The sequence below is a fragment of the Cyprinodon variegatus genome, unplaced genomic scaffold, assembly GCF_000732505.1.
Source record: "Cyprinodon variegatus isolate N-32 unplaced genomic scaffold, C_variegatus-1.0 Scaffold202, whole genome shotgun sequence".
Classification (NCBI taxonomy): Eukaryota; Metazoa; Chordata; class Actinopteri; order Cyprinodontiformes; family Cyprinodontidae; genus Cyprinodon; species Cyprinodon variegatus.
Window position 1 is genome coordinate 1,040,223 of NW_015150655.1, and position 11,196 is coordinate 1,051,418.

The 11,196-nt window shown below is 37.6% G+C and overlaps 1 protein-coding gene across 1 annotated transcript in view; it reads left to right on the top strand.

Annotated features, from left to right (window-relative positions):
* The window catches only part of dnai1 (dynein, axonemal, intermediate chain 1), a 32,451-nt gene that overhangs the window by 6,791 nt on the left and 14,464 nt on the right, over positions 1-11,196 (top strand). The window contains exons 6-12 of the mRNA XM_015379864.1: positions 285-328; positions 453-697; positions 989-1,078; positions 1,206-1,316; positions 1,373-1,483; positions 3,481-3,629; positions 9,318-9,417. Coding sequence (XP_015235350.1) covers positions 285-328; positions 453-697; positions 989-1,078; positions 1,206-1,316; positions 1,373-1,483; positions 3,481-3,629; positions 9,318-9,417 — 850 coding nt within the window. The remainder of the gene's footprint in view (positions 1-284; positions 329-452; positions 698-988; positions 1,079-1,205; positions 1,317-1,372; positions 1,484-3,480; positions 3,630-9,317; positions 9,418-11,196) is intronic.

Consider the following 11,196-nt stretch of genomic DNA (forward strand, 5'->3'; position numbering starts at 1 on the left):
TACCTTTGCTCCAAGTTTTTTTAATAAGACTTTAAAGATCTAATACCTGCTCATTTTTGTCCCATGTTGTCACTCTGGAGCTCCTTCTGAGATACCATGGGCCACTCCGCTGCTTTTCTAATGAATACTTTGTTTGAAATGTCTGGTCTTGTTTTTTTTTTTCAAATGTTGGTATTTTTAGGAATCAAAAATAAAAGCCACAATTCTATACTTTTATATGAACATCAAGGATTTATAATAAATGTGTCACATTATGGATGAGTGGCTAATATTGTGTTTAACAGGAATAACAAATACCTGGACCTGTTTGCTGTGGGATTGCGATCATGTAAGTACTATGATAGTACTAGTACTAGTGATAATACATCTGTTATTGAATCTTTATTTTCAGTGATCCTTATGTAAAATGTTCAGTGCCAAAATCTGTTTTCTTCTGCCTCTGTTGCTGCTAGATGAATGCAGACAGGGAGATGGTATGGTTCTCTTCTTCTCCATGAAGAATCGAACTGTTCCAGAGTACATCTACTCCACACCCTCCGGGGTCTGTAGCCTCGACATCCATCCACACCACTCGTATCTACTGGCAGTGGGCTTCTACGATGGCTGCGTGGCCGTTTACAACTTGAAAAAGAAAGAACCGCACCCTGTTGACAGGAGTACGGTGAAGAATGGCAGGCACACAGTTCCTGTCTGGCAGGTGACTGGGGGGGGGGGCATGGCAGATAGGGGAGTTTGCCGTTTGCGTGCTATTCAGTTAAATGTCAAAGTGGTCACCGCTGCTTAGTTTGTGCTTGCATTACTCCCTTCTTTCACTAGATTTGGCAGGAAACAGTAAGAAGCACTAAATAACCGAATCTGTTTTTAAAGCAGGCAGTGGTATAATGATTATCACTTTGTTTTTTTGCACAAAGACGAATTTTGCTATGGATAATCCAAGATGTTAAATCTATTTATATGTTTAGTCTTTTCACATCTGTATGGTATCTAGGTGTACTGTCAGAAAGATGATATGGATGGCAACCATATTTTTTATTCTGTGTCAGCTGATAGCAGAGTGGTGTCCTGGACTCTTGTCAAGGTTACGTAGTATAATAAATACCCAGGGGTTTTTCAGAAGATTGTTAGCATTTTTATTCTAATTGTTTCTCTTGGTTATTCCAGTGTTTATTTAACTGATATCTGTGTTTCTGTTTGTATGATTGCAGCACAAGCTTATTTCAACGGACATTATCAGACTGTGGCTGAAAGGTGCTGCCTCTGATGCACCACATGCAGCACAGCGGTCCAACTTTTGTAAGACTGCCTCACAGATGTCTGTGAGGTTCTCTCTATGACAGTTATTTAGTGTCAGTTAATCAGTTTACCATATTAGACTGAAAGCTGTGACAGATTATATCTTAATGTCAATGGTAGGTCAATGGACTTCAATAAACAGATTGATGATCTGTTTTTAGTTGGCACCGAGCAAGGGAAAATTCATAAGGTATGTGTGAAGGATTTCACAAGCTGCTTTTGCTGTGTGACGCCTCTAAAATTGCATTAAGAATGCCACTGATGTGATCCGCTTCGACAGGCAGACCTCCAGGGAGAAAGGAAGTCACAACTTAAATTGAGATACAGTCATTATTCACAAATCTAATACAGATTAGGCATAGAAAATAAATAAAAATGACTACACTGTAATGGAGAACTAGTTGAGAAAACAGAATTGCCTCGAGTAAAAGTCAAGGTTGAGCAACATACTTACCAAAAGGACCAGTTGTGTTTAAAAAAAAAGAAATGTAAATCCTTTTATTGTTCCACAATTGGGAAATTCCCTCTCTGCATTTTACCCATCGCCTTGGAGAGCAGTGGGCTGCCATTGTGTGGCGCCTGGGGAGCAGTGTGAGGTTAAGGGTCTTGCTCAGGAACCCAGAGTGGAGGCTTTGGGGTTAGGGTTACTTGCACCTTTCTCAGAGCACAAGCGCACTGCTCTAACCACTAGGCCATCACTCCCTTTTTTTTTTTTTAGCTTCTTGAGAGAAATTAGAAACACTAGATTGTTGCAAAAAAATCTGTGATAATTTACTCTAATTGTGACTTTAATGGGCTCCTGATAACAGTTAAGTCCTTGCAGATGAAAATGCATCAGGGCATGATGACTTACTTACTTTACCATTTGTTGTCCCAGCCAGTGGCACTAAATACTAAATTTCAACTCACCCACCTTATAACACACTACAGAACAATTTTGTAATGTTTGATAACTTAAAAAAGAGAAATAAAGACCCTATTTGCTTCACTCGTAAGTGTGCCATACTTTCCTGTGCTCTTCTTGTTAACTTGTTGTCAGGCACGTACCCAATATGTGTGAAATTACATCCTCGGTCTGTCACACTGGCAAAGACACCTCAGACAGGACAGATTAGCAATCTATCAGGGAGCTGCAGGACAGCAATCCTTTTGACAGTGTTTGCCGAGGCAGCAGCTGTGTGTGCAACCTATAAAGTATGTTTTATCCAAGATTGTCTTGTAAATGTATTCCTGCAGTCTAATTCTGCTGTTGTTTTGTTGCTTTCACCAACCTTAAATAAACTTTAGAATTAAGCTGTCAGATACAAGATATTGATGGATACACTCTGCCCAGCTTTACAGTGTAGGCACATACCTCATAAGAAATAACAAGAAAATCATTTTTCTTCCACAATGTGTTTTTTCTTACATTTACCTCAAGGCATGCTGTTTTTAGAGTTTTTCATTTTAGTATTTACATTTATTATCTATCATTACAGCACAATATTTAAACAAAAACATGTCCATATTTTAACATATTAGCTTTTATTTACCTTAGGGTTGTCACGATACTAAACTTTTCAACTCGTTACCGATACTAAGGAAAATATTCGATACTCGATACCATTTTCGATACCACAAGGATAAAAACAAAGACTCCAAAATTCTACAGAAATATTTCTTTAATAAATAAAATACAATAAAGCTTGTATGCTGTGCACAATATTAAGCAAGCTTGATAAAAAACTTATAAAATTGAAATTAAGTGTTCCTTCCTTGGCTATGCTTTGCACACATAACAATGACACTAGCCAAACCTGTTAAGAAACAAAAATAATTCTCAGCAGCTGCACCTCTTACAAAAACAAAGTGTGAAACTGAAAAGTGCACAGAATTATTCAATCACACAGTGTTCTGAAAGTGCATTGTCCTCTATTCTGCACTTTAGATGAATGACTGCTTAGGTGCCACTGGTGGTGGCACTGTATTGATACTTTTAAAAACGAGTATTGTATCCGGATACAACGTTTCAGTATCGATACTTTTTTGAGTATCGATACTTTTGACAACCCTAATTTACCTTATTTTAATAAGGTCCAATGTACAAGGAAAGAATGAGCTGAGTAATTCACATAATGTCTTCAGAATATTGACATATTTTTGACTTTAACCTGTAAAAAAATCTAACACTTTCCTTTTATTTTCAAGTGCTCGAAGCTTTACTCCAATCTGTTCCTGGAGACTTATGAGGCCCACAAAATGCCGGCAGATACTGTGAAGTGGAACCACTTCCATCCCAACATCTTCATTTCTTGCAGTTATGACTGGACTGTTAAGTTGTGGGAGCACACCATCAAGTAAGAAGCACACATGCGTTTAGTACATTCATTTGCTGAGGAAATGCAGTCAGTTGAACTCTAGACCTTTTTTATCATCTTAAGCTGTTGACTATAAAATAATAGAACAAACTTGAACCTGATGGGCCAGTATATCATGGTATCTTACAGTTGATGTGGTATAACAAACATCATGTGGATATTATGTCCTTAAAGACATTGGGTTAGATTTGAGCAATTTTGAACAGAAACAACTTCTAATATTTTGTGTAATATAGCTAGAAAACTCTAAAGCTCAAAATCTATTAAATTTCTCTGCAGTTGTGATTAGTCTTTTACTGCAGCTTATAGTAACTAGAATTACTGTGATGGATTAAGGAAATTAGGAAAAATGTTGATGCAACATGCAAGAACTGGGTAGCCAAAGGTGACCAAAGAATGATGAAATCATATTAGGCTGACTGAAATCATCCTTTATGTAAAATATTCTAGATAGGTTATTTTTTGTCAAGAAAGCATTCTGCACCTCTGCGTCTTTTACTTGCTTGCTTCTTTGTCTGCTTGTGTCGTCTTGAACCCCGCACTAAGCCTGGTTCTGCTGGCGGTTTCGTCCTGTTAAAAGGGAGTTTTTCGGGAACCCATAAAATTTCTGATGTTCTGTTGTTTCTCTCCAGACCTACCACTTCAGTCGAAAGGGTCATCGCAATTATTAATCAGTTTGGTTCATTTTCAGGATACAAAATAAACTCCAAATATGAGTCCATGCCCCTGGGTAGACAACTGTATATCCCTAGGTCCCCTTTTAAATGGTCCCCTGCAGGATTTAAATATTTCTTTGCATATTTGTCAGGCCTAACTTCAATCAGATGTTTAAAGAAAACGTTATCCAATTATTTGAAAAAATTAAGCTAGACCTCGAACGCTGGAATTCTCTTCCCATATCTTGGTTGGGCAGAATTTCGCTTCTTAAGATGAACATTCTCCCACGCTTGTTATACCCAATTAGGATGATTCCTATCTTGTTTACCCAGAGGTGGATCCAAAAATTGAAGAGTTGGTTTGGATCCTATATTTGGGCCAAAAGAAGGCCATTCATTAAAATGTCAACACTATAGCTACCAAGGAACATGGGAGGTTTAGATCTTCCAGATCTCAAAAAATATAAGTTGAGTTCTCTTATATTATATGCAGGGGAGTCGATATCTGGAAATCAACCCACAGTGTGGCTGGACATAGAAGCCTGATTATGCGACTGCCCTCTTAATAGCCTGCTTTTTGTTAAAAATATGAAAACGATAAACAAATGTTGTAATAATCCAATTACCGTGAATACAGTCAAAGCTTGAAGGGCGGTTCGACATATCGAGGGAAGAAATGGGAAAACATCCCCATTTACGCCTTTTGTCCAGAACCCTGACTTTCGTCCGGGTATGACAGATGCAGGTTTTGGGGAATGGGTGGCTAAGGGTATTTCTTCTCTGGGCTGTCTTTTTAAGGGGGGGGATTCTTATGTCATTTAATGAAGTTGTGGAAGCCTTTGGAGTAGGGAAAAATAACCTCTTCAGTTTCTTCCAGATAAGAGACTTTGTTAAAAAAGAAACAACTCTACTCGGGGACACTGAGGTTTCAGGCATTGAAAAATATGTACTCGTGAAGTGTCACTCAGTGTATGCTATAAAATATTAAAATGTGATAAGTGTCACTTACCAACTCTGGCCCAGGCCTGGGGAGGAGAGCTGAACATCGAGATTACCGATGAAATGTGGAGCAGTATTTGGAACTCGGCCAGAAAAATTACTATCTGTAATCGCTCCTGGGCATTGCAACTTAAATTACTGCATAGAGCTCACTTGGCCCCAAACCAGTTGTCTAAGTTTAAACCTGGGTCCTCTTCACTGTGCCCTGAGTGCAAAATACATGAAGGCGGCCTCACACACTGTCTTTGGTTATGCCTCAAGATCCAGTCATACTGGAAGTCTATTCTGATTGAGACTAGTAAAATCATCAAAACCAACATTGATCTTGATCCAGTGTCTTCTCTCATTGTTCTACCAAATAAACATATCCAAAATCAACACAAGAGTATGTTGTATAATGTCTTGACTTCCTGTGCAAGAAAGAATATCTTGTTACATTGGCTCTCTAATAAATCTCCCAGTATTTTTGGATTGAAGAAGCTTGTTTTGGAGCATATCCCTCTTGACTTCCTAACGTGCCTTGTCCACTCTAAGACTGACATTTTTGGACGCATATGGAAGCCCTTTTTGGATTATGCTGAAGGACACGTGTCTACTATTCTATCACGGGCATTCATAAATGTTTAGATGTGGACTAAATAATAATGGAAGTATGCACGCCCCCTTTTTTATTTTTATCTTTTTTTGTCTCTTTTGCACTGCTGAGCTTTTGTTCTGTTCTTTGTTATGTTTTGTAGTTGTTAAGAAACAAAAAATTAGTAAAGATACCTATGAAAAAAGGGAGTTTTTCCTCCCCACTGTCACTACAAGCATGCTTGGTGTGAGGGATTGCTGAACAGTCAATGATTCAATGCAATCAACTGGTTTTCCTTAGATAGAAAACAGAATCAATTTGACTGTATGATCTGGTTGAACTGTCTGCAAAATGCCTTGAGATGATATGCATTGTGAATTGGTGTTATATGCATAAACTGAATTGAATTGAACATTCTCTGTCCTATGTAGACACGCCTTAGTCCAGTTATAAAACAAATATAATACTTTTGTCCAGTTTTTCGGAGACATCGCTATTATATTTTGATAGGATATTCATAAAGTTACTTATCTGCTTTGAAAAACTATTACAAAACATGTTTCTATTTCCCACATCAAGTATTTTTATTTGGGGCTCTAAAACTTTTTTTTATTAGGGTATAGTCCTATTTATAGATTAGTTATGGCTTATGCCATTTTTGTAAAATAATAATTATACCACTGTCGTTCATTTTTATTATCTATGAAGAGGCTAAGAAATATTAGCATAACATTTTCAGTTGCTAAACATTTGGTCCAAAGCATCATAGCTGCTCTATTGATGCCTGTGCCTAACGGCAGGGATATAATAGGAGCAATAATTATATTATTAATAAATAAGGCAGGGGATAACATGGTTGGTCTTTAAATTCAAGCCGTTATTCTGGGACAACTTTTCTAGTTTTTACTTCTGTATAACATTTGATGAGATTTCCATGAGAATCCAAGTCATTTGTACTTCATTTTATCCTATGATTCATTTTCCTAGCCCAGGATTACTGGAACTAGAGGACAGTTTGCAGGGGTTCTCTATTGGACAGAGCCCCAGACTATCTGAAACATCATTTATCAACACTTGACTGTGACACTGCTGTTTATGTGTTGCTAAGACATTTGGCCACCATTACAACAGCCAGCGCTCTATTGGTGTCCCCTGGCTTAACTGGACTTTCCATTGAATAAAATTAGCAGTGTTGAACTTGATGAATGATGGTGTAATCATTGCCCTGTCAGGTATTCCTGTTCATTGGAATAGGTTCACTTTCAGAGGAGTTAAAGCCCTTAGAAATAGTATGGCCTCTCTGATGAGTGGTCTTAATGTCTCCCTCTGTAGCCTAATGTTGCTTTAAATGGATTGGGTTGACATCAACACGACTCCATCCATTTGACATACAATGATTGACAACCTTAATTTTAATCAGTTGAAAAAGATAGAGCTTTGTATATAGAACCATCTCTCTGGTCATTCATTTTGTGGAGGACTTGCACAAAATATTTTTTGTTATAAAAGTGCAAATCATTGCTGTGTCGTTAAGATTTGTACAATTTTACCTATTTTCTTAACAGATAGTTATACATGCTTGGTCAAATTTAATACTTCCCCCATTCTTTCCAAGGTGTTGCAATGGGTTAGTCTTTATGAGCTTCTAACTCTCATGGTGGATTTAGCATAATTTTCTTGGCTCATTTGATTAACCCACACATCCTCCCACATTGTGTCTGCACCAGCAGCTTGACTGAATAATGATAGTAATCATTTGCACATCATGAGAGCCTTTTTTTCAAAGTGTGATCCGTAAAAAAAAATCCTAAAAATACCAAACTTCAGATTTCTGAATTAAAAACGCTAATTTTCCAGATCATTATGGAGTTAAATAGTCTAAGCCCTTATGAACAAATGGATGAGGAAACTGTTGATATTGGTTGGTGACAAGGCTCTGAAAAGACAACAGGTTTAGCAAAAATAGCTCCACCTTCACCATATTGTAATGTGGAAAGATTAGACTAGACTCTTTCCCCCGAAATATAAAGTAGTTTTGAATAGTATAAAAAAAATGATTGCTGAAAAGAGACAGGTGAGAATGAAGCACAAAGAAATATTTGGTTTTGGTTTCAGAAGTCACTTATAATTAGTCAATATAGTTAATCTTTGAGTCATTTATTTCCAGTATTCCAGCGTAAATAAAGCTGTTCTGTGAAGATCTGAGATGTTTGCTATTAATTAATACTGCAAATTATAATCATTTTCCAAACTGATTAATCTGTTGATTATTTTTTTAGATTAATCGATTAATAATTGGATAGCAAAAGGTTCCTTGTAGAAGATTTTTACAGAATTTAGATCAGTTGAAACTAAAACCTGTTCACATAAGGAGTTTTGGATAGAGCATATTGATGGACTAAAACATCTTTTTTAACCATAAATAAAAAAAAATGTTTATATATTTTAACAGTTTTGGTATAATTACTTCTCTAACTGATTACTAAATTAGTTGACAATCACGATTAATCGATTCTTTCAGCCCAACTATGAATTATAATTGCTGTTCATTTTAGTTAACAGTAGTTTAATTGCACATTTGTCCTGATGTTTTTATGATGTAATGCACCTTAAATTGCTATGCCGCTCAATCAGCCATACAAGTAATTTAGTTTACTTTTTACTTCAATATTCATTATATACAATTAGAATGAGTAGAAAATAGAGGGAGCAGCAATGCACGCGCTTTACTTGTTCTCAATGCATCCGGCTTTATGTACCTAATGAATTGCGAAAAACATGCATATATGGGCCAATGTGGATAAAACAATGCTTATATCTACCAATGGATTTATTCAATTCAAATAAAAAACAAAAAAACAAAAAAAAAACAAAGAGAAATTAAATGTTGCAGTAACTCTTTCCTTTTTACCAGTTGTTGTAGATGTTAATAATTTTAGGCAGGGTGGATCTTCTCTCTGTCTTGCACCGAATCTGGAAAAGCTTCTGAATGGAGACACTGGTATTTAACAGTTTGGCGAAGAGGATGCTCTCTGTTGTTCATAATGTTATCCATTTCATGAAGAAGTCTTCTAAGTGAAATAATCTCCAGAGGTTCTAGAGGGGTGCTTGGAACAGAGCTTGCCTCTTTATTAGCTTTTTGAGCTTTTTAAAGTCATTTTTTTTTAGAGGTATTGGTCTCTCTAGCCAAGATGTATAGGTTGAGCATGCAGGTGTACAATTTTCTCAGTCATGCGATTTGAGTCCTCTATATATTCTGAAAATTCGGTCTTTTACCCTTTAATCCCTGCTCAGCATCAACAGTTTAGGCATTTGAGAAAACTGTGTTTCCACTCCACACAATGGACTGTAAACTGTTAATCCTAACAAATAAAGTCTTTCTCATGATATTACCAGTAAGAGACTATGATTGATTTACTTTTGTATTTTCTTTTTCAGCACTCCACTGCTCACCATTGATCTTTATGAACCTGTTGCGGATGTTGCATGGGCTCCTTACTCCTCCACTGTGTTTGCTGCTGCGACAATAGATGGAAAGGTAAGAGTCTTTTTCAGTTCCGTCCTGTTTAGAATTAGGAACATCCAAAACATCTCTTTACATTCAAGTGTTTTTATTTTATGTACACTTTTTAGCATTTTTATTTGCCTTTATCTATGGTTTTCTTTATTACATTTTCCTATGATCTATCCATACATCCATCCACCTTCAGGGCCACAGTGGGGCTGGTGCCAATGCCCGGCAGTCTGTGGGCGGGAGGCGGGGTACACCCTGGGCAGGGTTGCGTGGTTGTCACAGGGCAACACAGAGACGCATGAAGACATGCAACCATGCGTACACACACTCACACCTAAGGACAATCTAGGGAACAGTCATGTTTTTGGGTTATGGGAACAAGTCAGAGTACCCAGAGAGAACCCACACATGCATGGGGAAAACATGCAGACTCCATCTTTTTCATTTACTAATACAAGCTTACTGACATCAAACATAATCCATCAACAGTTTCTTTAAGACAACACAATGATTAGGCTTTACTTTTTATAATATGCCTCACCTTAGTACCACAGACAACACATAACCATTGTGTATCACAAATAACTTGAGCTTGACATCTATTAGACTGAACTCGTGAAACACCAAACAGCTACCCCATCCACCATCTGCCCTCAGTTTTTAATCATTCGTATCTGTTGGATGAGCCTCAGATCAAAGCTAAGTAGCCTCAGGAAATCGAGTTGCTTCAGACTCTTGTTTCCTGTAACAAAGAAGCTTTCTAGTTATTGATTCCAGGCAAAAGTAATTTTGGCGGGTGTTGTGTTGCTTATCTTCACATATTTTTTTTTAGTATGGCTTCAAGCTGTCCCCATCTGTTTGTCCTCTCAGTCTGTGCAACACTATAAAAGTCAGGAGTGTTATGTCTGACACGTTTCCTTTCCAATGTGCCAAGTGAAGCCGAGTGAGAATGACAGAGAGGAAATGAGAGCTGAGTAATTTGACAGACACCTTCTGTGAGATTTGGTGTGTTTAGCTCATGTTCTCTCAGCTGCCAGGGTCACCACAGGTACCAGCTGTGCCAAAGGATAACTCATTATATAACACAACCCACCTTTTACCTAAGTTTCTGGGGGAAGCATTGCATTGCATTTACCAGTGTGAAAACAATTTTCCAGGATAGAAAGCTTTACCAGAATAAAAAAATTGAGCTCTAGCTTATGTTTTGTATACATATTTATGTCTAAGATTTTTGTGTTGTTCTTTCCTTTTGCATACGTTCATCAGCATTTATACATGTAATATCTGAGAAGGTTTAAGACTTACTTTACTTTTAAGTGTTAATAATTTAACTTCACATAGTAAACAGCTGTGGCATGATCACAGGTTTATGGCCAAAACACCAAGGGTCTTATTGTCAGAAGGATTGGGGGTCTTTTACGGCAGCGGTCCCCAACCTTTTTGCACCACAGACCGCTATATGTCAGACAGTATTTTTGCGGACCGGCCGGGGGGGGCGTTGCGGTGGGTGGACCGTTTGCACTTGATCGTATTCAAATCACCCTTGCACAATGACACACGAAGTGTGCTCCTGATGTCCAGTCTGCTCCGTAGGTTTGTTTTGGTCGCTGTAACCGCAGAAAATCCCGCTTCACAAAGATAGGATGTTATAGTTAGGATGAGTCTTAACCTGTGTCAAAAGGCACAGATGCACCGACTGATGTAATTGAGACAGAATACCGCAATTTTTTTATATTTTTCAAAATAAAACATCACTCAGACTCTGATCGTCTATAAATTATTCTGTGCGGCCCCGTGGTTGGG